The sequence below is a fragment of the Denticeps clupeoides genome, chromosome 14 (assembly GCF_900700375.1).
Source record: "Denticeps clupeoides chromosome 14, fDenClu1.1, whole genome shotgun sequence".
NCBI lineage: Eukaryota > Metazoa > Chordata > Actinopteri > Clupeiformes > Denticipitidae > Denticeps > Denticeps clupeoides.
The window spans coordinates 6,157,923-6,185,107 of NC_041720.1; the positions used below are offsets into that span (position 1 = coordinate 6,157,923).

General features: G+C 44.3%; 4 protein-coding genes across 8 annotated transcripts; 2 read left to right on the forward strand and 2 right to left on the reverse strand.

Moving 5' to 3' along the window:
- Window positions 1-198: 198 nt before the first annotated feature.
- Window positions 199-4,829, forward strand: srsf5b (serine and arginine rich splicing factor 5b). Of its 2 annotated transcripts, none has more exons than XM_029002679.1 (8): window positions 199-506; window positions 727-884; window positions 990-1,060; window positions 1,788-1,895; window positions 1,984-2,053; window positions 3,534-3,607; window positions 3,708-3,815; window positions 3,913-4,829. In XM_029002679.1, the coding sequence occupies exons 2-8, from the start codon at window positions 759-761 to the stop codon at window positions 4,193-4,195; spliced, it is 840 nt and encodes a 279-aa protein (XP_028858512.1). In that variant the 5' UTR covers window positions 199-506; window positions 727-758; the 3' UTR covers window positions 4,196-4,829. The 2 variants fall into 2 exon arrangements, with proteins under 2 accessions (XP_028858512.1, XP_028858511.1); XM_029002678.1 differs by having other exon boundaries at window positions 200-394.
- A 154-nt stretch (window positions 4,830-4,983) lies between these two features.
- On the reverse strand, window positions 4,984-7,424 carry slc10a1 (solute carrier family 10 member 1). Its single transcript, XM_028953423.1, has 5 exons — window positions 7,138-7,424; window positions 6,094-6,298; window positions 5,820-5,998; window positions 5,521-5,720; window positions 4,984-5,054 (listed from the first exon to the last, which is right to left on the reverse strand). The coding sequence occupies exons 1-5, from the start codon at window positions 7,377-7,379 to the stop codon at window positions 4,984-4,986; spliced, it is 897 nt and encodes a 298-aa protein (XP_028809256.1). The 5' UTR covers window positions 7,380-7,424.
- A 3,476-nt stretch (window positions 7,425-10,900) lies between these two features.
- On the forward strand, window positions 10,901-17,728 carry max (myc associated factor X). Of its 4 annotated transcripts, none has more exons than XM_028953498.1 (5): window positions 10,901-11,089; window positions 12,188-12,214; window positions 15,191-15,298; window positions 16,662-16,794; window positions 17,290-17,728. In XM_028953498.1, the coding sequence occupies exons 1-5, from the start codon at window positions 11,054-11,056 to the stop codon at window positions 17,475-17,477; spliced, it is 492 nt and encodes a 163-aa protein (XP_028809331.1). In that variant the 5' UTR covers window positions 10,901-11,053; the 3' UTR covers window positions 17,478-17,728. The 4 variants fall into 4 exon arrangements, with proteins under 4 accessions (XP_028809331.1, XP_028809328.1, XP_028809329.1 ...); XM_028953495.1 differs by having other exon boundaries at window positions 10,919-11,089; window positions 16,671-16,794; XM_028953496.1 differs by lacking the exon at window positions 12,188-12,214 and having other exon boundaries at window positions 10,919-11,089.
- Window positions 17,729-18,774: 1,046 nt separating this feature from the next.
- On the reverse strand, window positions 18,775-27,015 carry fntb (farnesyltransferase, CAAX box, subunit beta). The gene is made up of 12 exons (XM_029002825.1): window positions 26,818-27,015; window positions 25,425-25,489; window positions 24,212-24,284; window positions 23,785-23,876; window positions 22,901-23,047; window positions 22,739-22,822; window positions 22,131-22,217; window positions 21,447-21,576; window positions 20,572-20,704; window positions 20,076-20,187; window positions 19,684-19,798; window positions 18,775-19,550 (listed from the first exon to the last, which is right to left on the reverse strand). Exons 1-12 carry the CDS (start codon window positions 26,914-26,916, stop codon window positions 19,428-19,430), a joined length of 1,260 nt encoding a protein of 419 aa, XP_028858658.1. The 5' UTR covers window positions 26,917-27,015; the 3' UTR covers window positions 18,775-19,427.
- Window positions 27,016-27,185: the final 170 nt, after the last annotated feature.

Sequence of the window (27,185 nt, forward strand, 5' to 3'; positions counted from 1 at the left end):
ATGTCAGAATCGCCATATATGTTTCAAACTAGTTCAGAAAACTGCTTAGTTTCCATTATTTTATTAATTGCCGCTGATCAAACCAGATGGTTAAAAAAAAAAATACGTATTAAAATTAACGCGGGTCACGTGTTATTAATGGGCCAATGGTGGCCTTGAACGTTGTGACGCTAATTGTGTGAGGCGGGGAGACGGCACGCCGTCGGTCATTTGCAGCGGGTCTCGGATCGGTGTTCCGACCGCCGGCTTAAGCGGCATCGGTCGGGTCGGGTCACTCGAAACTGACCGCAGATCAGCGGTCGAAGGCGCCTCTACGCCGCATCACCGCGCAAACTCGAAAACGGGCACCATTTTGATTCGGAGCGCACTCGGTTCCTGAGGAGACTCGGAAAAGGTTGCGTGGCGTTTGTTGTTTTTATAAGAATAAAGTGACTTAATAACGTTGACATCGGTATTTAAGTAGCGCTTTGTTTCTGCCTGCAAAATCCCTTGGGGAGATTATGCATGTATGTTTTGTGTTTTGATGGAAAATTAGCTATTAGCACCAAATCGAGTTCGTTCATTTGCCCAATATAGGGCAATTTGTATTAATAAGACGATAAAATTGCCCTCGTTTGCAATTGTCAACGTCAAAGCCACACGGGTCGGTGTTAGTATTTATTTTACATTGCTTAACGCAAACAAAAAAAATTAATGCACATTTTTTCCGCATGTTTGTGTTCCTAGAGGAGGAACGTCGGGGTTTTATTTTTTATAAAATGAACGGCTGTCGCATTTTCATCGGCCGCCTGAGTCCCACCGCCAGGGAGAAGGACGTGGAGCGGTTCTTCAAGGGCTACGGCCGCATCCGAGATATTGACCTCAAACGAGGCTTCGGATTCGTGGTATGGCTGCGGTTCTTAGACGCTGTCATTATAAACGACGAGTTGGTTCATGTAGTCATGCGATGCTTTCATCCACCCATTCATCCATCCATTTCTTTATTAAAGGAGTTTGATGACCCGAGGGATGCTGAAGATGCTGTATATGACCTGGATGGCAAAGAGCTCTGCAATGAGAGGTTAGATGGTCACACACACACACACACATATATATATATAACATACATCAGCGTATAAACAGGAATGTGGTGAGTTTCACAGTGGATCTTCCACGCTTTACAGTTTCTTTACAAACTACACTTGTTTCAGGAACGTTGCTGTGGTCAGAGGTATTTTCAAATGGCAGTTTAAGACCTTCCTCTTTAGAGAATATTTAGATCAACTTATGACCTTCTTATTGTCTGACTTATGTATAGAAACTACAACAGAGTGAATAAAAAGATTGTATTCATAGTTGGGGGTCCTAGTGAACCAGAACTGATCACTTCATCGATGGTAACTTGACAGCACGTTGTAAGTCGCTCTGGATACGTGTAAATGTAAATTTGTATGTGCCTACAGATATTATTAATACTTTCATCCACTGTTTTTTTTTCCCCCAGACTATTTATTTGTATAGTGATTTTTTTTCTATACATTCTGCATATTTTTTGCTGTGCTTATCTTGTCCACTTTCTGCTGTGACTATGTAAATTTGTCTCTTGTGGGACTAATAAAGGATCATCTTGTTTTATATACATCCATTATGAACATAGCCTCTGCATAGTTTATTTATAGTTTGGTTATTATTTATTTATTTATAACATTGGTTTTTGAACATTTACAAAGCATACATGCATTTTTATTTATTATGCAACCAATCATATTCAGAAAAAATGCCCATGCCACCTATTTGACATCTTCCAGAGTCACTATTGAGCATGCTCGTGTGCGCCGGAGAGGGCGGGGCCGCGGCGGCGGCGGCCCTGGTCGCTTCCCTGACCGTTTCAGTCGTGGCTCCCAGGACAGCCGGAGGTGAGCAAACCCCCTAATAAATCCACTTTAGATGGTGTCTGGTCTTCCCAGTGCGTGATTCGCCGTTGTTTTTTCCGCCCTGCGTTAGAAACCCCCCTCCGATGCGCACCGAGAACCGCCTTATTGTGGAGAACCTGTCCTCCAGGGTTAGCTGGCAGGTGAGTTGCCTAACGCCACTTGGTGTTCATATAGTGGTTATGAATTTACATCCGTTTTGATAACATATTAGTCTCTCCAGTTGGTATGAATGTAATTAATGTAAAAAAAATACCTGAAAAGATGCACATATGTATTTAATATATTGTAATATTCAGTATGCATTAATCTGTCCAGTTCAATTTTGAAGTAAAAAAAAAAAAAAAAAACCAAATCATTTATTTGCTTCTTTTATTTTAACCAATTGTTCACCCCTTTATTTGCCAGCCTGACTGTTGTGTCGTATGGAAGATCTCGCTAATGGTGGAGTAACCCCTTCAGGGTCCCTGTCTGGGTTGGGCCAGTCGTGCCAGCCAGTGTGTCCCGGTCCTAGTTGACTCCAGCTGGTCGTATGAGCGCTTGCTCGGGGAAGCCCCCTCCTGACTTAAAGGCTGCGGCCGCCGCGTCCCCCCCAGGGCGGGGCGGGCCCTGTCGCCGCCGCGCCGAATGAGAGAGAGAGAGGCCAAGCGTGGGCCAGAGAGAGAGAAACAGAGCGACTCGGTGGCCTATCGATCGAGCCGTTCGGTAATTTGAGAGGCTTCGGTTGGTATCTGCCCCCCCTCCCCCCGGTGCTGGTGGTTCTGCAAACCATGAGGATAGAATCGGCCCGTGTGGTGTTATGGTCTAGGAGAGACCCGGTGACCCTGTCCGAAGGGCACAATCTCAGGTATTAGTTTCCTCTCTTCCAGCCTGTTCACTCTCTTTACTGAGGGGGGCGCACTGACGACGCCCAGTGCCTTCCTAACCAAAGACGGTGGACCTCTTTACAGGAAGCCGCTCTACACTGTTCCTCTTGTGCTCTTTTCTCTTTTTTTCCCTTCGTAATGGGGGGGGTGGGTCTATGAATGCCCAGTTGTGTGCATGCCAGACATCCTTCAGTGTAAAGTTCTTGGATGAAGGACTGGCCAAGTGACAAAACTAACACGAGATGCCCTCACATACGTTTCACTGGGAACTTTTCCGCTGCACAGCGTACTTTGGGTTTTACATAACAGTCCCATCATGTAAACAAGCACGAAACACATTTTTTTTTTCTATGTTATATTACTGGTTGGATGAATCAGAAACTCAGACTTACTGTTGAGATGTTGTACAGCATGAAGATAGTCTTCTGTTTAATCTGTCTTCCTACTTTTTTTTTTTTCTAATACTACTTCGATTGACAGTTAGATCCAGCAAAAAGTAGACAAAGCAGCATATAGGTCCTATTAAAGAATGTGCAGTGGAAAAGTCCCCTTCATTAAAAGACAAGAGATGGGCAAGATGGACTGTTTTTTCCATCATCCATGACTTTATATTGAATGGGATTCTGGGACCCCTCCCCTCATTCTTCTATTCTGTAGAATTTTTGGATCTAGTCTCATTGTGTGTTTGCATTGTTTATTGAACTGCAGGCACTGCTTTTTCACCCGCCTGTTCTGACTAGACCCATCTTGTGTGTAGGACCTGAAGGATTTCATGAGGCAAGCTGGAGAAGTGACTTTTGCTGATGCTCACCGTCCAAAGCTTAATGAGGGGTAACGTGTCTCAGTACCTGCACGAACGCCCGTTTCTCCTGTTCTGGAGCCCGGCAGAGGAATGGGTCGTGGCGTAACGCACGTCCGGTGTTCTCCACAGGGTGGTTGAGTTTGCTTCGCATAGTGACCTGAAGAACGCTCTGAAAAAGCTGTCGGGGAAGGAAATTAACGGGAGGAAGATCAAGTTGACGGAGGCGGCCAATAAACGGTTTGCCTGTTTCCATTCTGCTCGTATAAGAGAATGAAGGAAGGGTATATGTGTGTGTGTGTGTGTGTGTGTGTCATGCTGTTTGCTCTTCACACAGGTCCAGGTCTCGTTCTCGATCGGAGAGCTCGTCCCGCTCGCGCTCGCACGGCCGTTCGCCGTCTCGCTCCCGCAGCCGGTCGCGCTCACGCTCGCGGTCGCGGTCGCGCAGCAAGAAGTCCGGAGGACGGTCCTGCTCCAGATCCCCGTCTCGCTCGCCAAGCGCTTCCCCGGCACGGACCAAAGAGGCCAAGCCCCCCCCTCGGCCGGAGTCCAGGTCTCCCTCCCCGGTACAGCCAGCACCCCCCTCCCGGTCCCCATCAGTGGACAGCAGAGCTGATTAGTCCTTCCTTAACCCTCCATCCCAGTCGGATATCCTGCAACCGGGCCCTCTTCCTTATTCCCGTTTGTCTTTTTGGGAAAGATTAAAAATTCCAATGTGCATCGTGATGTTGTAGAACATAAAATATTTTAAAGCAGTGATTTGTAAAGGTCTGTGTGTTTGATTTCAGTTTAATGTATATAGAAGATGTATAATGGAGTCTGGGCTCCTGATTTATAGCTTTCTTTGTGTTAACAGAAATAAGAAAAGGACAAAAAGGAGGGGGGGGGCTTGGTTTTTAAACTTTATTTCTAGAGCATATTTCACACAAAAAGGTCAATCAGAAGTGCTTTACATAGGCAAGAATAAGTAGTTCCATAGATACATTTTGCCTTCAGGGAATGCCTCCCCACTGATACCCGCACCACCAGTTCAGACCAGTACAGTACTTCTGTTTCATTCAGTCTTCCCCTTTTACAAAAAAAATACATTTTGAGAAATGCTTTTGTACAGAAAATGGATCCTAGAATAAGTCATTGTAAAACTTTGCATGTTCGTGAACTCCTCACCGCTTAGAGCCTCTGTAAACTGCCAGCATCAAATATTTTACATATTTTCTGTATTACAGTGTGTCAATAAAAAGATTGTCATCAAAACCCTCTTCCCCTGTGGTTCCTTTCTCCTTTAAAAGCTGTACAGAGCATATACACCATGTTACACTCTTTACACCAGGACAGCATGGGATGAAAGCCTTGATCCCAGTAGGATGCCCCCAGCACGTTGGTAGGGCCGTAATGTTGGGACCTCTTGTCAGTCACTGTTGCTACTGACGGCCTTCTTTTCCTCCACTGGGCTCTCCACAATGTGATACACCTGCTTTTCTGTGAAAAGGAGAAAGAATGTTCGAATGGGTTGAAAGTAACCACTGAAATTTGGAGTTACAAAAGCCAAATCCGGCTGTGAAAATGTCTATTTTCCGTTTTCATAAAGATTCTTGGAAGAGGAAAATGTCCTAACTGAAACTAGGATTTGAAAAGCAAGGGGCTTGTTCTCTTTAGTCCTCCTCTGTAAATACATGGATAAAACCAGAAAGAGTTATCTCTGGGTCTATGACAAATGTACGGGGCTTTTCAAAGTCATCCAGAAAGGTTGAAATAACGTGCATTAATTCGTTACTGTCACTTGTTAGGCTCCTCCCATTTCATAACACCATTACAGGTCATGTTCTGAAGAAATGGTGTTCTTCAAGTGGCTCTTTTTTCCTGAAGATGCCGTTGACTGTAAACCAGCAAAGAAGAAAACAATCCCACAATAAACCCCGCCTTGTAAGTAGTGTAGGAAACGCACCTTTTTTAGAAGCTCTGAAGAGTTGACTGCATCTAAACAAAGCAATCAGCACAAAGGCCTCCGCCAACTGAAATATGATGTAGACCATGGGGAACAGGTAAAGCGCACCAATGTCCTCGGCAGGGAAAGCTACCTTCAGGATAGTGGAGCACAGCTGAATGTTTTGGCAGCCTGTCTCCATTGCGATGGTTCGTTTGGACCTGGCAACACAGATAAAGGCACTTGGATGGGAGCCGTCCTCCGCTGTGACTTTTTTTTTTCACTTTTCTGAAGGTGTCTGAGGAGCAATATGAACTTACGGTTCATTTTGCCTGAAGACTGTAGACAGGATATACCCTAGGGTGAAACCAGCCAGTGGCATCAATGCTGCAGTTCCTAGCAGTCGTGGCGAAGTCACTGTGAAAACCGTTGTTCCGACTGTCATGCCTACCAGGATGGCAACGGCCATAAAGACCACCAATAGTATGGACACCCCCACCTACAAAAGCAAATGTGTAGGCACGTATCAGGCATGTTGAAAATGTACGTGTGCAACAGCCAAGCATTGGTCCAAACCGCTCTCATCGTTTTCACCTTAGTTATGATCCTTGAGTACCTAGGAAAGCGGTGGTTGATAAAAATGCCGATGGCACAAGGGAGGAGGGTCATTAACAGAGCAACGGCAATGCTGCCGTAGGGCACCGCCTTCTCCAGGTTGGAGAATCCTTGGCAGTAAAGGAAGAGCAGCAGAGGCATCATGCCCAGAGCCAGCAGGGTGGAACAAGTGGTCATCACGATGCTGAAAAAAACAACTTTGTCAGCCATTCACATTCCTCCATGCTGCAAGAGGCAGTTTCACTTGGCCAACGCCATTACTCCTCCTCCTCTTATAACTTAAGGGGTTTTAAGCTCCACCTTCTCTTTTCAACACCTCATATGCTATGGGTGACTTCAAATGTGTTTGTTAGCACTTCAGAAAAGTGTGTAATCTACAGGGTGGGCCATTTATATGGATACACCTTAATAATATGGGAATGGTTGGTGATATTAATGTCCTGTTTGTGGCACATTAGTATGTGTGAGGGGGCAAACTTTTCAAGATGGGTGGTGACCATAGTGGCCATTTTGAAGTCGGTCATCTTGGATCCAACTTTTGTTTTTTCAATAGGAAGAGGGTCATGTGACACATGAAATTTATTGGTAATTTCACAAGAACTTTATTTACAAGTTTCTGACCACTTATAAAATGTGTTCAATGTCACCAACCATTCCCATTTTATTAAGGTGTATCCCTATAAATGGCCCACCCTGTATATCCTGCCTTTCTGGAACGAATCTCCAGTATCATGTAACAAATCACCAAAAAGTCGGTGTCTAGATGTGACGCTTAAGGTCATTGTCCTACTGGTCAAATGCAGAACCTGAGATTATTGATAGCTTTGTTATCAAGTCAGCACACTAATGTGCTTCGGGAGCGTTATCAAATTGATTAGTGTGGGGTCGGCGGCTATCTGGTCGTTCACCTCAGTGCCGTTGTTGTTCCATACATCATGCGTCCCAATTGGATTACTTGCTTGTTGCCAAGTAATTCATTGCTCATGGTCACCTCTACTGTGAACAAGGCTAAGCAGCACATACCTGAGGTTCATGTCACCCTGGAGAGCCAAGGCCAAGATGTTGGATAAGTTTCCACCAGGACAGCAACCACAAATGAGGACTGTGACCGCCTCCATGGGCTCCATCTGAAACCCTTTCGCCAGGGAGAAGGCTGTGAGCGGCATGACACCAAATTGAGCCACTAGGGCTATGGCCACACCTTTGGGCTTCATCAGATGGTTCTTTATTTTTGAGAGCTCCATTGTACAGCCCAGTGACACCATGGTGATGAAGAGGATGACTATAGTGGCAATGCCGATAACTTGGTCGATTACTGTAGACGAGAAGTCGGAAGTAATGTTGGTGGATACAAACAGAGACTGGTTCATGTGGTCCTCCATATTCAGAAATCCAGGAAAGAGACTGAAAGAGAAATGAGTACAGTTACATCAATTTTCCATCAATTTATTTCAATACCAACATACCCCCTTCCTCTCAATGTTATTATAGTTGTGTAATACTTATACAGTTTTTAAAAACCTGTCCCAGAAAACAGAACATCACATTCTACATTACACCACCTTAAAAACTCATCCTATTACTTGGTTCTTAAAAATTGAAAAATCTATAAGGCGAGGCAAGGCATCCCACAGGGATCAATTCCTGGTCCACGTCTGTTGTTACTACACATGCTCTAAGTTGGAATCATTTTGTGAGAAATAACACAGACTAGCTGTCCAAGTCTCCTTCCTTTGTCTTCTTACGTTAGGGGTTGCCACAGGGGATTGTTGTCTTCACATTTTTTACCTGGCAAAAGTTCTGCCCTTCCTGACATAACCCTCCCCATTTATCCGGGTTTGGGACCAGCACCAAGAAAAAGACTATCACATGCATCCCCGGTGGCTGGGTTCGGCCGTCCTGCTGATTAAATAACTAAAATATTTTTAGCCTCTGAAAATGTAACTGAATCGGCACCTGCCATGTGATGGTGTTGTACATTTTCTCTATGATCACCAACATTTGTACAAATCACTTTCAGCAACCGCTCAGAGGCACAAATTCCTATAAAAATGGCATGCGGAGTAAAACTGTTTCATGCTTCCAGTCGCCTACCTTGTCATGCGATGCATTTGCAGAGGTGCAAATTCTGTGCCTTTTTTTGTGTGCATCTCTCTTGTCTATTTTCACACTTGTAAGTGCATTTTTTTTGTTTCTCTTTAATCCTTTGAAAAATGCATAGGTTTGCTGCGTGTTGTACCGGATTGCCATTACCACATGTAGTGCTTTACACTTACACAATTGCAAGTCTGTTGAATTGTTATTGTTAGAAATTCTATATAAAAAAAACCAACTGTTGATTCATTGTAGAATTCACAACACTGTATACCAGTGAGAGAATTAAAATATGAATAAACCTTTTGAACACACTTCGCACCTTCTGCCACGCGTCTTTCAGACTTGAAAGGGCACTTATTTCACTCCACATCCTTCCTAACAACACTGCAGCAGCATCACAATGTGCAAGCAAGGCTTGGAAGAAAAAAAAAACGATTTGTCTGTAAAATACCTCACAGGTAATGAACTTAATGCCAAGAATGTCTCTATGTAAGTTATAAAATTGCTCAAAGGCTAAAAAAAAAACAAAAACAACAACAACAAGAACTCTTAAACTCACTGTCCAAACGTGGATGAGCTCTTCCGTGGCCGGCAGACACCGAAGAGCCCTTCTCGAATGCTTCACCTTTATATTTGTCCGTGTTCAACGTCGCTAATTATTATGCAGGCCGTAAATAGCTGAGGGCCGCTCTGAGCACTGAGATCTACGACCTCTTATCTGAAATTCTGTATAGACATATGTCTGCAGTGCTCTCAGGGCCATTAATGGTGTGATAACTGTGTTCAAACTGTTGTAAGCGGGCGAGCAATATAATTGTGTAATAACCGGGCGATAATAAATGTTTTGTCTTACACAGAAAAGCAGCGTTTTTTTTTTTCTTTTAATAATGTAAAATATTTGCATGTATGGAAATGTTTAAATATCCACATGGTAAAAGGCACATTTAGCAGCAAACTATCCTTCTAGGGTAGGGTAGGGTAGAAGTGCCATCTAGTGTTGATGATTGTCAGTCTTTACCAACTTCGGTTTCCCCTGCTCCATTTTTCATTAGTAATAAATGACAACATGGGTAATGCTGATGGGTATTTTTACCCATCAGCCTTGTTACTAACAATCTTGCCTTGTTACTAACATCTAGCAAGAAAGAGCATTGGCATATACCAGAAGACCCAGGTTCAAATCCCACTTACTACCATTGTGTCCCTGAGCAAGACATTTAACCCTGAGTGTCTCCAGGGGGGACTGTCCCAGTTACTACTGATTGTAAGTCACTCTGGATAAGGGCATCTGATAAATGCTGTAAATGTAAATATATACTGATTACTGGAAGCATAATAGGACTTTTAAAAGCGTGTATGGCTGGAACGATCAGAAAACATCATTGTACATTTATGTTATGTTAACATCTTTTAGATAATCATGAGAATGTAATGAATGCATTGTTCAAGTTTCTAAAATAATAAAGTACGTTTTTCACCTTTAAATGGCTTAGCCATTATTTAAACTTTGTACGTTCCCACTCGATCACTAAGGCGTGCTGAACAAATGTTCCTCGATGTTCCAAGGTCCAGATTAAGAATTATTTCCATCCGTTAATTCTTTATTGAACAGTACTTTGGCCAACTATTATTGTATGTTCCTTGTAAATAAAATCTACTTGACATTAAAATGCTATGGAAAATATCATGGAATGATCTTGTTTGCATTGGCATAAATATATTTATACAACAAATACATGTTCTGGTCAACCAGATATTCTGCAGCATGCTATTTGTCACATTATTGTTGGTATATCCAGTAATCCACTCTATAAGCTCCTTATCTGTAGGGGGATGAAGAATATTTGACCTTCTTTTATGATAAATAGGGTGAGGAAGTTGCAAGCAGTTCGCATTTAAAGACAAAAAAATGATCAGCAGGCTTCTTTTATTTAGGAGTGTAAAACCGCGTTGGTCTTATTACAGACATATATGGACATAAAAAAATGCATAAATGCATGACACTCAGAGCCAGAGCTCCTTTACATGGAAATGAATCGTGGTGGTGGTGGAGGTGGGGCCTGCCGTTCACGCATCGCGTGGGAAACAGGTACGACAGGTATGAGATTCGTGACGGTCCACGTGTCTCCGCCGAGGCGCAGCTGGCTCACTGGAGCATGTTGCCAAGTGTTGCTCAAATCTCACCCATACAAAACAAATGCTAATACGCGATCATGCTAATGTCTCTAATATATTTAAATGTTTTAAAAAACGGAAGTTCATACGTTACATCAGCAAGCAGCACTGATGTGGATTCTGGAGGAATCGATGTAGACCCTTAGTTTGAAATAGCAGCTCTATCACAGGCTTATTATGTATCTTTATAAGTGCTGGAATCTCTACAAAAATGAACACAGACGAAATGTTTAAGGTGTCAAATCTAATCTGAACACCATAGTAACCTTGTCCACAACATGTACAACGAACACGCTTGAGAACGTGCAACTCTGGCAACCCCAGACGAGGACTACATTTCCCGACGTCGGGTCACGTCCGCGCCAGCGCTGCCGTCGCGCGTGGTTGTGGTCCGTGTAGTCTCTCGAGGCCGCGCGACGACGGCCCCCGCCCCGCAAAAAAACTACAAGTCCCGGGCGGCCGCGCGACGCTGGCGTGGGCCCGTCACGCCGCGGCCGCGTCCGCGTGTAGGCGAGTCACGTGCGGCCCCGGGAGCTCGTCGCTCTTCGACGCGCCGTCTGCAGTGCGCGACTCGGCTCTTCTGTCCGCCCCGCTCGGCCCCCTGCCCGCCGCACGTACATGTTCTCCAGGCCCGTTCGCATCTAAAGTCGAGCCGTTGCACCGAAGAATGAGCGACAACGACGACATTGAGGTCGACAGTGACGTAAGTGGTGTTATTTTTAAAACGTTTGTGAACCCCCCCCCCTTCCTTAGCTCGACAGCTAAGGCGAGCAGGAATCTGGTGAGCACTAGTTAGCAAGCTGCCGAGTTGGGTTGTCGATCCCCGGGCCCCGTAACGACGGGTCTCCAGCTACATTCTCCACCGGGGCGGGGGGGCCGGGAGCTCGTACGCCAACTCGGGCACCCGAGCCGCGGCTGAGGCCGTAACGCGAGTACACGGTGTGCGGGGACGAGGGCGACACACTTCCGCAGCATTGTCACACTGCGGCCGTGCCAGCGCACGTAGTGGACATCCGCGCATTTACACGCGAAAAGTCCGAAAATAAACCGAATATCGCGATACTACCGCGTGAAGCGCCGCGACATGTCGGCGCTAGAATTCGTTCGCGTACATTTTGAAACCAAATATCACCTTCTCGAGCTTAAGCTATATGTTTCGCAGGGGTTTCTATTATAATAAAAATAAAAATAATTAATGGAACGCTATCGCAATATGAATAGGCGTGTGATAGCGTGTGTGTGTGTATATATATATATATATATGTGTGTGTGTGTGTTTATTATATATATATATCACAATATATAATCACACACACATATATAAAATGTATTAAATATTTTAAACCACATATCACAATGCCGAAGCAGTAATAATAAGGCTTTATTTGTTTATTTATTTTGTAATGGTGGTAACTACATTTTTATTGACCACTACAGTGTTCTATGATTGATAATATAACCCTTGGTAGAATCCGTAATACAGTACATATCCATGTAGTACAACAAATAATTTGTTTTAGTATTAATATTGTAGATATATATATACGAATGCTAGTTTGAAGCACTAAACGTTTTCGTGTAGTGTTTCCACGTGTCTTCCGTCCTTAGCGAGAGGCTTTTAGTTGAGTTAGATGAGGTAGGATGGCCACCGTAGCAGATAACTAGCTGATCGTTCTGTACGCCAAGGATACGGAGGGTCAACTGAATGTGGTTCATAGACACAGCTAGACAATCATTTCTTGACCAGCATCACGACTTTCACTACATTTGCCCTTTTTCTGTTCTGTTTGTTTTTTTGCAGGAAGAATCGACGGGATTTCACTCAGTGGTGCGTAATAAAGGGAGCAGATTGTTGTCCAGTTTAGAGTTTTAAGTCACGAGGCGTCTGCTGCGGGTGCCATTAGCTGCGGTTAACGTGGGGGTAGGTAGCCCCCACCCTGCTGGTGACCAGTTAGGGTCGGGAGCGGGAGCGGCTTTGGTGGCCGGGGTCGCTTGCGCTCTCGACTTCTCCTCGGTGGGCCGCTGGAGGCAGGAGGATGTGCAGGAATGAAGCTTAGCCAGCTGGGGCTTTGCAGTTGGGGGATGATGAGCTGTTTTATCCCCCTCTTAATTCACCCCGGCCGAGTGAAATGTGGTCTTTCGCTATCGCACCGACCAAGCAGGAGAAGCGGCGGCGGCAGCATCTGTATCCGTGTCCTGCCTGCTTCTGTGTGCCGATGGCAACTCTGCAACAAGAAGGTTGTTTTTTTTTTTTTTTTTTTGGAGTTGTCCACGCGCCAACGCCGGCGGTCTGGTTCAGTAAAGACACGGCGAGCGTCCCCTTCATGGACAAGTGAAGGATTTTATGAACCTGAATGTTCAATACATGCTACTATTTATTTCTATTTAACATACATACATGGTTTTTATTCATGGAACGTAACCTAGTTAGCCACGAGTTGTATAGATACCTGCCGAAGAATAGTATAGGATACACAGTGCTGCAGCTTAAATGGAATAGGAGCTTCATTTGTGTATGTTTTGCATGTATGGTGTAAGTGAAATGTTCTCCTAAACATCTGAATGAAAATGACTGGTCTCTGGTTCACGAACAAAATAATAATAATAATACTGTTAACCTATTTTTTTTTGGTGGGGAGGGGTTAGAACTAAGATGAAATTTATGGAACCATTTGTCCTTGGGTGTTTTTTTTTTTTTTTTTTGTTTTATTCACTCTCGTTCTCTAAACTGTTCCTAATCTCAGATGAGCAGCTCTCACGATCCAGCTGCACAGTGGGATCTTCTGTACCGTGATGGCGTCATTTTTAGAAGAGCCTCCCGAAAAAAAAAAAAAAACTATTCTTGTGGTCTAAGTGACATAACGCGGTTATTATGTGACGTTCTAATTATAATGAAGCGCCAGAACACAATAGTGCGAGGAGCAATGTGTTTCTAGGCTACTGTTCAGACAAACCCTTAGTGTTCTCAGGGTTCCGTCTCAGACCATCGAACCTGCAGACTGATTGATTTGGATAGATTTACATCTCCAGCCACACACAAGCTACAGATCTATAGCTTCTTGTGGTCGGTTTCTGGCGTTGGTCGAGAACATCTGGAACCATTTGGAATGGAATAAGCATCAAATGATGCTGGCTGTTAACGTAGTTAATGGCTTTTACAAATAGAATAATAATATTTGGAACCGTAGGAAAATTAGAATTTTGTTGTGCAGGGTTCCTGCTGTAGAACCACTACGTGTTTGTTCCTCCGCCTTTCAGACATCGTAGATTGCCATGGATAACTGCGTCAAAAACCCGGAGGCTTTCAGGAGTGACTCATGGTGCCCGGAGCAGGTTTGACTGCAGATGGCAGCGCTGCCGGCCTGCCGTTAAAATGGCTTCTTTGATGTACCGCTTCCGGTGCCAGGACGGGAAATAAACGGAATGGATTCTGTGTTTTGGACCCTGTCAGACGTTAATAAAGTTACAGGCGTTCTTCCAGACACTAATTCAGGAGAACTGAGGGAACCATGGGATAAGTTGAGACAAAATTCAGCTTTGTACCCTCACTTCTCTCTAAGCAAAAATGTGTACAGGCAAAAAAATTGGACACACCATCTCATTCGGTGTGTGTTCTTTATTTTCATGACCATTTACATAACTCCATTTACAGAACACGCGTGTTCATTCATAATTTTGATGCCTTCAGTGAGAATCTATCTAACGTAAATGGTCATGAAAATCAAGAAAACACATTGAATGAGAAGGTGTGTCCAAACTTTTGGCCTGTACTGTACATGAATGATCTTGTCATGTGATTTTGACTGTTAGACAAGATCTGGGTTTGGTGTGTGCTGTGTATGTTGCCTCATGCTTGCTTAGTTAAATTCTCTGGGCATAACAGCGCTACGTCCGCGGACAATAAATTGCAATTCATGACCGTATGCTTTCATACGTCTTCTAGTAATATAGTGATACGGTGGTATCACAGTATTTCTGTGAAAACATCAAGGTTGTGTTGTGTAAGAGACAAGTTATTACACACCAATAAAAGGGTAGGTAGTTTCTCTCTCTTTCTTTTCCTGCATAGTACAGATAACTATCTTGCTTTCTTGCTTTCTTTCTTTTCCTTTATCTTATTTATGTAAATCCTGAGGGCGTCTTTGAACTTATACTTGCAAACCAGCCCCACACTTGGCACGCAGCACTCCGTTTAGGTCCTGCTTAAAAGTGCCCATTGAAGTTTAAGATTCTTTTAAGTGAGAAGGAACCGTATCCAATTTTTGGCATATTCCAGAAAATACTCTCAAGTTTATGTATGGTTTTCGCTTTGCATTTGTAGGACAATTCTGCTTTTTTTTTTTTTTTTTTTATTTAAAATTGTACTTTGAGGGATTTTTATTGCTCTGACACTCAATCAATAACTAAATCAACAATATTACAATATTATTATTATGATTATAGAGTGCCATTTAATGCGCGTCCTCTGATGGAACAAACGGGTGAGGATATTTTATAACAAAAATTGCAGTTCTTTTTAATACACAAAGCATTGAGGTTGGATTGCACAGTATACTTTCTTGGTGTTCCCTTCAGAAATGTGGCCAACAATTTGCATGTAATTCTCATTAATTTGGGAATCTGAATTTTTGCCTGTTTGTATTACACAATTGCATTGCATGTGTATGTCTATCCTTGTTTATGGGGATAAATAGTCAAGTGAACAAATAGAGCGGGCATTTTGAAAGACCTCTGCGGTCCCAAGCTTTGTGGACCACGGCACCACGTTGAACGTTGAAAGCCCCTCTGACTCTTCTCGTTGCAGGCAGACAAACGGGCACATCACAATGCGCTGGAGCGCAAGCGCAGGGACCACATCAAAGACAGCTTCCACAGCCTCCGGGACTCCGTTCCCGCCTTACAGGGGGAGAAGGTTGGTGGAGCTGCTGGCTTTTCTCATTTTTGCATCGCTCATTTTTCAACAGGAGCTGGAACCAGCAGAACCCCCCCCCCCCAGGTTATTTTGGTATCATTTTTTTAGCCAGGCCATGCTGGATCTCTGCTCGTAGGTCGATCGTGTTTTTTTTTTTATATTTTTCCTGCCCTGGTTTCACCCATTTTTCCCATCTCCACTAGTCAAAGATTTACACAAAAATGACGAATGACTTTCCACTCAGTGATGATGTGCATCAGCGCAGTGAATAGCCAGGACCCTTCAGGTTCATTTCTATTGCCGTAACCGCACCGCCTGTTATTATTTCTAATAAAGGCAAACGCAGGCATGTAATGGAAAGGCCAGCCAGCCATGTATCAGGGAATTCGGGGTTACTTTGGTTCGTTCAATATAGTATCATCATCTTTGCCCATTAAGAACCTCCATCTCTTCCGCCGTCCAAACAGACCAAGCCGTGCGATTTAATTCTTCGTTGTACGTAGTGTTATTTTAAAATACTAAAAATATTTGTATTTACACTAGATTTTTTTTCCAGCTTTATGGCAATAGTCAACAGCATCGTACCCCAGGTGCAGATAGACACCAACCTATCATGTTTGAGCACATTTTCTATAGTTGTTTGTAGAAGGGGGGGGGGGGGGGGGGGGGGGTGTCTGAGCGATGTACCCCGATACAACAGACTGTCACCCCACCCCAACCCCCATGCGTTGGCTGTGTAATTATATTCCTCCCAACTCGAGGAATTTCAATAATCACGTCCAGAGGCAACTGGGGCGGTTCCACCGTGACCCCAAGTGTGCAGAGGCACAGGTTCGAATTACAGTTCAGCACGTTGAGAACGACCCCTGCGGCCGCGGGGCTCGCTCTGATTGGTCAGACGGTGTCTGCTCCGGTTCACGGGGAGAGTGGAGAATTGGTGACGATTCCATGGCAGATGTAGTTCGGTCACTGCCAAGTGTGCAGTTCTTTTTTTTTTTTTTTTAATTCCTTCCCCCTCCACCCTCTCACAGGGCTTTTTTTGCAAGAAAAACACGCTCAGAAATTCTTCATGAATTCTGAATACTTTGTTAATAAATTTTGCCATGGGTTCTTGCACAGGTCTGCGAAATCTTTAAAAGTGTTGACTTTAAATGCACGAAAATTTCAGAAACTGTTTTGGACATTCAGAGACGCTACAAAAAATGGAGGTTCAATGACCGGAAATCAAAACGTAAGGGAATGTGGAAGGGGAATAAACCAGCGCCGATGCAGAAAGTGCAAGGACCCTGCATGTGGCCCTGCTATGGCGGGCACACTGGGAGGCGAGGGCTTTCATTCCTCTCTATGTTCTTCACGCCTACTGGTCAAACAGGCGTCCCGAGCACAAATCCTGGACAAAGCCACGGAGTACATCCAGTACATGAGAAGGAAAAACCACACGCACCAGCAGGACATCGACGATCTCAAGAGACAGAACGCTCTGCTGGAGCAGCAAGGTGGGTCCCGCCCAGTCCCCCGGCTGAAGCCGCTTAGCATCGACTGGCTGTCGAGAACGGGGAAGACGTTACACCTCGTGTTTCCGTTAAAGCCACGCTGACACGAAGCGATAGCGTTCGGAGGAGCAGCGGCACGTCTTCATAGCCACGTAGTGTCGGCTAGCAGGCTCCTTACTAGAAATGCTACGAGGGGATGGATTCATATTTAACATAGAAATATAAATGGATTCAGGGCTCATAATATTTCCGAACACATGACATTGTTGGCAGGTTGTGTCAACAGCATGCGCTAGCAGCACGCGTGTACTTTCCTGGCTCGCATTTATTTATTTATGTCACCAAGGTAATTATGGGGGGCTTATTCAGATTCAGTCCCGGTTCCAAAAATGATGAGGTCTTTAATGATTATATGCAAAGTTTAAAAATACAAGTCCTTGAGCGTTTTATTGGAATAGAGTTGATGAGAGTCGCCTCCTTTGTTCCCCCGCATTTTAGTCCGCGCACTGGAGAAAGTGAAGGGGACCTCGCAGCTCCAGACCAACTACTCATCCTCAGACAGCAGCCTGTACACCAATCCCAAGGGCAGCGCCGTGTCGGCCTTCGACGGCGGCTCCGACTCCAGCTCTGAGTCGGAGCCGGAGGAGCCGTCCACCAGGAAGAAGCAGCGGGTGGATTCCAGCTAAGAGCCGAGCGGGTGTTGCCTTCCCCTCCCTGGCTGCACTCTTTTCTTCCACCCCCTTCATCCCGGTGTTAAAATAAATAAAAAAATAAATAAGAAGACGGTCCTCTTCCGTCGGTCGCCAGACCCATTCCCTGGATCTGGGAGAAGGAGACAAACCTGCCGGAAGCGGAAGAATACCTTTTTGTTGCAAAAAAAAAAAATAAATTTTCCTCTTTCCCTTCCTCTGATGCCCCCGTATCGTAACTCCGGCAACAGCGTGGTGAAATGACCCAACCCAACCGAGGCAGCTTCGCTACTTAAAGACGCTCTTCTACTCACCTCCCTCCTCCTCTGGGTGGAGCCCAGACAAATAGGGAAGAGGTGTGTGTCTATAAGCACTGCAATTTTTATTTTCTTTTGTCAATCTTAAAAGGAACCTGTTGAATTTTACACACACCCTAGAGAAGTGTCCCAAAGGAGTGTTGTCCAAAACCATTGTACTCTTCCTACAGAGGAATGTGGTGCTTTCAGGTAGTGGCTGATGTTACATTTTAATTTTTACAATTTTTTTTTTTTTTTAAAGCAAAATCTCTCAGTTCTGTTGTAGTTTTTGTTTTGTCTGCATTTGCTTCATAGATTGATATAGACAATGAATATACATCACTGAATGATATTCTGAATATTTTGGATTGGTTTAAATTGCCCCAATTAGCTTTTTTTTTATTTACTAATCTACTATTATGTTCTTTCCCCTGTGTTATTAAAGGAGTAGAATGTCAAGGTGCATTTCAGAGTGATTTAAAAAAGTAAAAAAAAAAAAAGGTCCCAGTCAATTGTGGTTTGCAAAATGGAAAAAAAAAAAAGAAATTTGCGTGTCTAGGAGGTGTGTGTATGTTTATCTTATATTGTATTTTTTCCATTTAGGATATTATTAATGTATACTAAATAGGTCTTTTCCATTCCATGGAAGTTACAGGTATGTTGTACATACTGCCAACAATCGTCTTGCAAGTTGAGGCCTACCTTTACTATGAGACTATAATAATAAAAAAATGAAAAATAATTTTGTGTGAGTTGTCTTGCCTTGTCAGATCTGTGCTTCAACTAACTACTAATCTACCTCGGTTAGATTGGTTATGATGCAAACTAAAAAATTAGAATCCCACTTACTACCATTGTGTCCCTGAGCAAGACACTTAACCCTGAGTGTCTCCAGGGGGACTGTCCCTGTAACTACTTTTAAGTTACTGGATAGGGGCATCTGATAAATTATGTAAGTCATGGTTCCAGTGTGACATGACATATCATGCCCAACGCAATTCTTAGTGGCAAGTTTAATGTACGATGCACATTACAATACAAAGGTACAGTATGGTGGGCATCACAACTATATATGATGTTTATTACAGACATTACAGTATGACATAAATCACAAATAAGTACAACACGTATATCATTTTGGGTTTGAAAAGAGGTTGAGCATTACAATAGTTGGTTTTAGTCTTATTGTTTGCTTTGACCTCTTGTTTTGATTGGCCGAGAAGAATTCTGGGAGGGTCTTGTCTCTGTAACTATATAGCACTCTGCTTTATTTAATCTGTATTACCGGTCTCATTTTAAGTGGCAAGTACGTGCTGCCTAGCTCAATACGCAACATCACATTTATTTCCTAGTGGAAGCAAATCTATCAATTCATCCATTAATGTAAATAGTTGCGGAGCAACCGCAAAGCAGTTTGATTTATTAACTAATTGGTTGCTTAATAGCGACTTGTGTCTTGTGATCCCGGTTGAAAAAGAATGCAAAGCCAGAGCTTTAGAAATGAGACGTGATAAACCTTTATTTTGATAATCCAGACTCGCTCGCCCGCCCACTCCCTGTCTCCCTCTCTCTCTTTCATGTACCTTTTACTACCCAGCTGTGCCCTTCGGCTGTGGCGTCTACTGGCACTGCACACACTTTGAAGTCGACCCTATGATTCAGTCGCGGGGTCCGCGGTGGCCGTTATCTCCACGGGGACGGGGAGCTTGTGGAAGTGGTCTATGGCCCTGGCCACCTTCTCTGGGCAAATGTTATACACCGGGTGGGTGGGCGCCTGAAAAGAAAATACACAGATGAATAAATCAGACATCCATGTAAAGCCCAGAGAGCTTCCAGTCAGCTGCCTGGATCGTTTATTGGATGTAGAACGGGCTGCTTATTCCCGACGCGTTTTGTTCAGCACCTACCAGCCTGTTCTCTTCCCTCCCGAGTATCAGTTCGTGATGGAGGTCCTTATTCCCGAAGTGCTGTGCTATCGAGAGGCCGCTTAAGCAGTAGCACGTGTGGTAGAAATCTCTGGACCTACAAGAGGAGCAACACTTTAATACAACCATGCTGCACGGGTCTGGTAATTGTTCAGGACTGGTCTGGTCTCGTAGGCCCCATTAACACACTATTTGGTTAGGAATACAAATACTTTGTCTCACAGCTGAACTCATCCTCCACATTTCCATCTTTGTTCGGATGCAATTTTTGCGAATATGAACGATTTGCAAGGACGCGTGCGGCAGGTGTAGCCGCTCCTCGGCGGTTGGCGATATTGGATTGCAGCGCGGAAAGTGGGCGGGGCCATACTCACTTGCCCGGCTTGTCCAGCAGTCCGCCGGCGGGATTCTGGCAGCACAGCAGGATGTACTCTTGCAGGGCCTGTTGCTCAAACATCCATCTACTCATGCTGAGCGTGGAGTCCCCTGTGAGACGCCGGGGACTTCGTTACACTTTGCGGAGAGACGACCGCGCATAATAACCCAGCATAATATCCTAAAACTCATCAACGCTTGCTCGGTCTGTCGATTAAGGGTGGTAGTAGCCTAGTGGGTAACACACTTGCCTATGAACCAGAAGACTACAGAGTCACAGGTTCAAATCCCACTTACTACCACTGTGTCCCTGAGCTTGCTCCAGGGGGGGACTGTCCCTGTAACTACTGATTTGAAGTTTCTCTAGATAAGGGCGTCTGATAAATGCTGTAAATGTCATTGATTTAAATGCATTGTGCGAGCGAGGTCACTTGTGAAGTAGCAGAAACATGGCTAAACGTTGGCACTTTTCAACAAAAAAGGAGCGACCTTTACCATCTCTGTACAGTGCCCTGTGGAGCAGGGGGAGGAGCCCCGCCTGCCAGAACGAGTAGCAGCCGTCCACCAGCTTGTTGCAGCGGCCCTGGAATCCGCCCTCGAAGCGCATCTGCCTGCTGGTCACCCAGCGCTGCGGGAGAAAGAAATCGACTCGGTTCAGGTCCGTACGAAGTCTGCCGATGACCCCCGTCGCCAGATTGCGCCGTTGGTCGGTGTAAAATGCTACTAACAAAGTGATTAATTCAGAGAAATGTCAGAAACGCTGAAGTTAGACCACGCGGCCCCCAACGATCTCACGCTCCTGTGGTCGGTGAGATGTTACTATGGAAACTATTAGGAAATACGATGGCGCTCAACTGTTAATGAATGAGCTGAAATGTCAGCGTGGAACGGCGGCTTCCGAACAAAGACGAGCCGAGAGCCTTCAGCGCGGAGGATGGGAAAAGGTCAGATTTGGATGCGGTCAGTTTTCTTGTGCGTCAGCAGGAGTGCGCCGCCCAGTTGGGTTCAAGGGGCAGCCTGACCTGGTGTATTTTGGGCCCAGGTGTCTGGTAACAGCCCCTTGGTTCTGATAATGACGCCTCGGTCACCCACCCAACAGGGACAGGGCCACTTGGCCATCGGGGAATCTAGACATAAGGTGAGAGCACCACCTTCTCCCTCTCTTCACTCTACCATACCATGTTTCCTAGACTTGGCAGGTGCTTGTCAGGACCATGTGACCACGACTATGAAATATGAAGATGGAGGGTCAAATTGCCAAAGCAGGAACGAAAATGTTTTCTAGAATTTCATCAATGTCCTTCCCTGAGGCTCACCTATTTCTATTGGCTCATCAAAATGGAAGCAGAAGATAGAGAAGCGTGACTTACTAATAAGGCCTTGAGGTCCAGCATGTGCTCCTTGCCCAGGATGACCATGGCCGCTGTTCCGCAGAAGGTGTAGCCTCCGTGGGCTTCCAGGCCTGGTACTCCACCCAGACCGCCCTCCCAGTTCTGAGAGCTGATGAAGACAAGGGCAAAACATCACAGCAAGGTGCCCCAGAGTGACCCTTTAGTAAGTTCAGAAAAACTTAAAACTGCTGCTCAGTGCAATATGGAGTACCATGAGTGCCAAAATTAAATAGATAAATACACCAATTTGGATAATACGTCAGTAAATTCCTCCATTTTACATTTTCAGGTGCAACATACCCTGATTCAATCCTACAATGTCTCTTAACAGCGCTGCTGGAAAATAATCCATGAAAGGTAGTGCCATGTTGGAAAGGACAGAGGCTGGATCAACATTAGTCCCGCCCACTTACTTTGATGGGTTAGAATGGCAGATAGAAATTGTTGATGATGGGCTGAATGTGCCAAAATTAAATACAGTTGTGAAATATTTCAATAGAACACGTTTAATTAATAATGTTTTTATCATTCCTGTCATATTGAATTAATTATGTTTTCCTAATTAAGAACCATGACATTTATCTATTTAACCATGTATTTATCTATTTACTTTTGGCACTCCAAAGTGCAATACTGAAGGACAAAGACTAGAAATCAAGGTACCTCAGGATCCAATTGTGGGTCCCTTCAAATAACGTCGGAGTGATGATGTTTGTGAGCGAGGCCACAGACGCTGCACAGTAAGCACTCCTAAATCAACCAAAATGAGTCAAAACACACACCCAACCTTTCTTAAAATCGAATTTCTTGCAACCATAGGAGTCATTTGTGAATGATCACTCAGGCATAATGCAAATCATATTTAGGCCACGCCCCTTTTGCTTTACAATTGTATGTAATGTTACCTTAAAGGAATATGGAAGTAATACTGATTTATAAGCCCTTTAACATCACAATGGGCATCTAATAGCCCTTCATCAATGTGTGATGCAGGTTATTATTCAACTACTTCATAAGCAAAGCTATCTTAAACATGTATTTATACAGGCCGAGTTGCAGTCAGGATGAATTAAAGTACAACCGGTCCCTTTTAGCATCATCTCAGCTTGCTCTGAAAAGCACGACCCAAACGTACAACCCAAAAACGTACAGAGTTGAGTCAAGCTGGTACCACGCCTGTTAGCATACGCTGGCCCTCTGTGCTTGATGTCAGGGGCGGCCCCCTTATATTCACTGAGGGGCTGAGCTGAAACCATGGCGATGGAACTCACCTGACATCCACCTCCCCGCCCACGTGCATCACAAAGGAGCCATCTGGCTGCTTCACCGCGTACAGGAAGTCGAGAAGCTTCTCCCTGCGGGGGGAGGGGAAGGGGATCATACATGGAGCTGTTACCAGAACGTCAGGACAATCGTGAGAGTTGCCACTCTACCTGTTGATGACACCGTAAGACTCGTCGGTGCCAATGATGCAGAGGGCGTTGACAGCAGCATATGTCGGTGCCAGGTGGGCGTGCTGACCCGGGCCGCCGGCGAAGCCGCCCGTTGGGCTCTGGCAGCGAGCCAGGAAATCGCACACGCTGGTAAAAAAGCCGGCAGAAACACAGACCCATTTACTGACGCATCAGTTGGCATGAGTTGAACAAATAGTTGTTCAGTCTGCGTTATTAATAATTGCAGTGAACCTTGTTACCAAATGAACTTGATTGACAGCATTCAAATAGAAAAGGGAACAATGGCAGAATGAAAAGTGCCAACTGTTGTCATTTTATTTTTTTTACATCGTTAAAGGTCATTTTTTAAATTTGCAGGATTTAATGATGGGCATTCACACAGATATTTTATTAGCTGAAAGGCAGTACAATTACTGTTAAACACCAAACTTGGCATTTGCCGCATTATTAATTTCAAACACCGGTATCGGCCTCATCCCAGACCTTCATACTGGTGCATCCCTACTTTAATATTACTTTCACTCATTCACTCAAGCTTACATAAAGCCGCCACTTTCTATTTTCTCGATTTACATTTCTACATTTATCCAGACATTCATTGCAGATTCAGCAAATCAGTCATTCCACCGGTCAGCTAAGAAAGTGACGAACCAGCTCAAAATGAATCCAAAAATGTAACGGTGAGTTTAATTACACCAGATCTCTACCAAACAGAGGTACCTCAGTTCAAGAGGGAAAATATACACGTTCTCAGCAGTGCTCTTGTGTTGGGGTGACATTCACAGCTCCCCCTGGAGGTCCCGGTGCTCTGCCGTAAGGTAGGACATGATAAAACACAGGAGCTGGAGGGCATGTGCACTCACTCTGAGGCGATGGAGGCGGGCACCGGCTCCTCCAGCAGCTCCAGGCTGTGCAGGATCCAGTAACAAAGCCAAGGCCGGCTGGCATCCAGACACTGGAGCCAGGGAACATGCAGAGTCAACAGCCGTGGCCACACGGGGCAGCCAAGGATTTGGACAAAATCTGCCTACTGGCAGCAACTTTGTGGGTACGTGTTACTGAGCTCTCATTATAATCACATTAAAATAAAGTAAAAAAAAAAAATATCTGATTCCTCTGATGAGCAAAACTATAACAATATTCCTATCATCTTTGTGCGTTGTTGCTTGATGCTGATTCATCTTTGACTACAGCTTAACATATACACACACATGTGAGAGAGGCCACATAAAAGGATCCCTTAGGATTTTTTTAATCAGAGCCAAAATGTCTACCCATGACCAGACATACCTCATATGCATCTGAAAGATGCCGTAATCCTTTTTTGAGGTACTGGTAATGCTGCTCCCTCAGCAAAGCAGGCCTACATATGAATACAAGGGTAAGAAAATAAATTATAAACTATGTACAAACTCACCTTTAAGGCGGGACAGGACAGATAATACATTATTTGAATACATGGAAATCAGGGAATACACTATATAATATACTATATAATCTTAAACTAGAACAAAAGTTACTTTTTTTATTCAGGATAACAGAATTGATATGACCTATGTGGTTATTTTGCATCATATCCAGAATAATGTATATAATTTATTTGGGGTGTTAGAAAACATTTATAAAGCAATATAATCACGATTTTTTACGCGGTGATATTGTATCGATACAGGGACATCAAATATAAATATTTCTGTATACAAATTTAGTCCACAATTCAGTTCTGAGTTACGTTGCTTTGGCTGAATTATTAATGTAATGTGAGCCACACAGATTTACACAGCATCTTGAATTTTAGCTTTTTTTTACATTTTCAGTGAACTATAGAATATCGCAATATGCACAGTATCACAAAATATTATGATATAATCGTATCGTGAGATCCTTCCCAATACACAGCCCTATAATTTATAGTTATCTTTAAAATTGGACCTCAAACAGGAAGGAAAACAGCGGGTATCCGCAGATTGCCCACACTGTGCTGGTGCATCATTCCCCACAGTAATGAAAGCACCGGTCTCCATGGAAACCTCTGAGTCAGCCTCTTATTGGCCAAGTGGTAATTACAGGCAGAACAGGGCGATCGATTATAAGCAGGTAGAAAAGAGGCACCAACGACAAAATCTAGCTTTTAGGGACAAACAGCGCAAACACAATCAAGCGGCCGGCTCCTGTCAATGCTGGCGCCGGAACAACAATTAGGCCTAATGGGTCTAATCATTCGGCCTTGAGAGAAGACTCCGCGAGAAATAGAAAATTGGTTTGGAAGGCACATTATTGTCACAATTGCACGTTGCGTCGGTAAACAGCGCGCATGTATGGGAAGGGATCGGGGGAATAATTTCTCTGTGAACAAACAGAGGCCTAGTTATATATGTGCATAATTATACGTGCAGCAGGCTTGACACTGACATCAAATGCAATGATGCAGTGACAGGATGAGTGTGTGTGTGTGTGTGTGTGTGTGTATAAACATAACCATACTGGGGCCAATTTTGCTTACTCTGGTGAGCTGTGCATTTGCCGGTAAACACAGAGGACTTCTTGAATGCTGCATTCGACCTTTCTCTGCAAAATAAACCAATTTTTTATTATTAATTAAATAATCATTAAAAAGTAATGATGAAAGCGAAGCGCAGAACACACCAAGACTCACAGGCATCTTGCTGATAATCTACCTGCATCTTCTGAGTATATAGAAGAGATTGTGCCCCCCCCCCCCTCCTATTTTAAACTTTAAAACCCGCCATGAATGCTCACCAGCTGGGTGTTACGATTCTCCTCCATCGTCTATTCAGACGATGACCAAGCCGCACTCTGCATGCGATGGCAATTGCGTTCCCAATCAGCTGACTGATAAGCACCAAAGGGCATCTGGCAAATCAAATTAGTTGGCGTGTGTTTACATTTATCAGCCGCCCTTTATCCTGAACCCCTGAGGGACTCCTGTAACTACTGACACAATGGTAGTAAGTGGGGTTTGCCAAGTGGTACATAAACCACATATTATATACAGTAGAGGCCAAAAGTTTGGACACACCTTCTCATTCAATTTGTTTTCTTTTTACGTTGGTAGATTTACGTTGGTAGATTCTCACTGAAGGAATCAAAACTATGAATGAACACATGTGGAGTTATGTACTTAACAAAAAGTGGAGACCCGGACTCCACAGTCACCGGACTTGAACCCAATCGAGATGATTTGGAGTGAGCTGGACCACAGAGCAAAGGGGCCAACAAGTGCTAAACACCTCTGGGAACTCCTTCAAGACTGTTGGAAAACCATTTCAGGTGACGACCTCTTGAAGCTCATCGAGAGAATGCCAAGAGTGCAAAGCAGTAATCAGAGCAAAGAAACTAGAATATAAAACATGTTTTCAGTTATTTTCACCTTTTTTGTTACGTACATAACTCCAGTTTTGATGCCTTCAGTGAGAATCATTTACTAATGTAAATGGTCATGAAAATAAAGAAAACACATTGAATGAGAAGGTGTGTCCAAACTTTCGTACGGTACTGTATATAAGTAATTATGGCTCATTAATTAGCGGGGTTACACTGACAGATGTGAAAATTATGAATTTGCCACTTCATGTAAATAACAAGAATGTCGGCTTCAGCCTCACAAACGTCCAGTAATGTGCAATATCTTCAAACAACGTGCAACAGACCTGTTTTTACCAGTGTAATTTCTACATTTTATGTTTACTGCTATTTGCCTGTCTTAACTTTTCGACTGCACCTTAAATTTCGATGTTCCTTGACAAGGGACAAATCTTTATGACAATAAATCTATCACGTGTTAATTATTCTGATGTCAATTAAAGTAAAATTCAGGGTAAATAAGCCTAGCAGCTAAGGCGCCTGGATGTGACAGAGCCAGCGTCGCCGCCCACCTGCTCCGCGGAGGTCACCGTTTTGAGCCCGTCGTCCCGGAGGAGCTCCGCCAGGTGAGCGTCTCGGAAACAGCGCAGGGCCGTCGGCGCCGCGTCCATCCTTGGGTCCAGACCAGCGCGCCGCCCGAGTTCCGAGCCCACACGATCCGCACCAGCCGGAGGTGCGTCAACTTCCGGCCGCGTCGGTCCGGTGGGCGGGGCCGAGACTACGGCATGCGAGGAGGGCCACGCGGTACGAGAAACGCGCTCTCAGCTTCACACAAATACTGTTCAAGCCAATAATCATGACAACGGAACCCTCACATAATTAACAAAGCTTTTATTCATTCACTGTTGTAGTCCAATTACTTCAAAATTAAGTATATTAT

Excerpts from the sequence above, each read along its gene's own strand:
- srsf5b (XM_029002679.1), top strand. The coding sequence starts at position 759 with ATGAACGGCTGTCGCATTTTCATCGGCCGCCTGAGTCCCACCGCCAGG. Across the intron at positions 885-989 it reads AACGAGGCTTCGGATTCGTG|GAGTTTGATGACCCGAGGGA; the intron begins GTATGGCTGCGG and ends TCTTTATTAAAG. Across the intron at positions 2,054-3,533 it reads CCTCCAGGGTTAGCTGGCAG|GACCTGAAGGATTTCATGAG; the intron begins GTGAGTTGCCTA and ends TCTTGTGTGTAG.
- slc10a1 (XM_028953423.1), bottom strand. The coding sequence starts at position 7,379 with ATGGTGTCACTGGGCTGTACAATGGAGCTCTCAAAAATAAAGAACCAT. Across the intron at positions 6,299-7,137 it reads CAGGGTGACATGAACCTCAG|CATCGTGATGACCACTTGTT; the intron begins GTATGTGCTGCT and ends TGTTTTTTTCAG. Across the intron at positions 5,999-6,093 it reads ACTCAAGGATCATAACTAAG|GTGGGGGTGTCCATACTATT; the intron begins GTGAAAACGATG and ends TTGCTTTTGTAG.
- max (XM_028953498.1), top strand. The coding sequence starts at position 11,054 with ATGAGCGACAACGACGACATTGAGGTCGACAGTGAC. Across the intron at positions 11,090-12,187 it reads ACATTGAGGTCGACAGTGAC|GAAGAATCGACGGGATTTCA; the intron begins GTAAGTGGTGTT and ends GTTTTTTTGCAG. Across the intron at positions 12,215-15,190 it reads CGACGGGATTTCACTCAGTG|GCAGACAAACGGGCACATCA; the intron begins GTGCGTAATAAA and ends TTCTCGTTGCAG.
- fntb (XM_029002825.1), bottom strand. The coding sequence starts at position 26,916 with ATGGACGCGGCGCCGACGGCCCTGCGCTGTTTCCGAGACGCTCACCTG. Across the intron at positions 24,285-25,424 it reads CAAATGCACAGCTCACCAGA|GCCTGCTTTGCTGAGGGAGC; the intron begins GTAAGCAAAATT and ends ATTCATATGTAG. Across the intron at positions 22,218-22,738 it reads GGCGGGGAGGTGGATGTCAG|GAGTGCTTACTGTGCAGCGT; the intron begins GTGAGTTCCATC and ends TGGTTGATTTAG.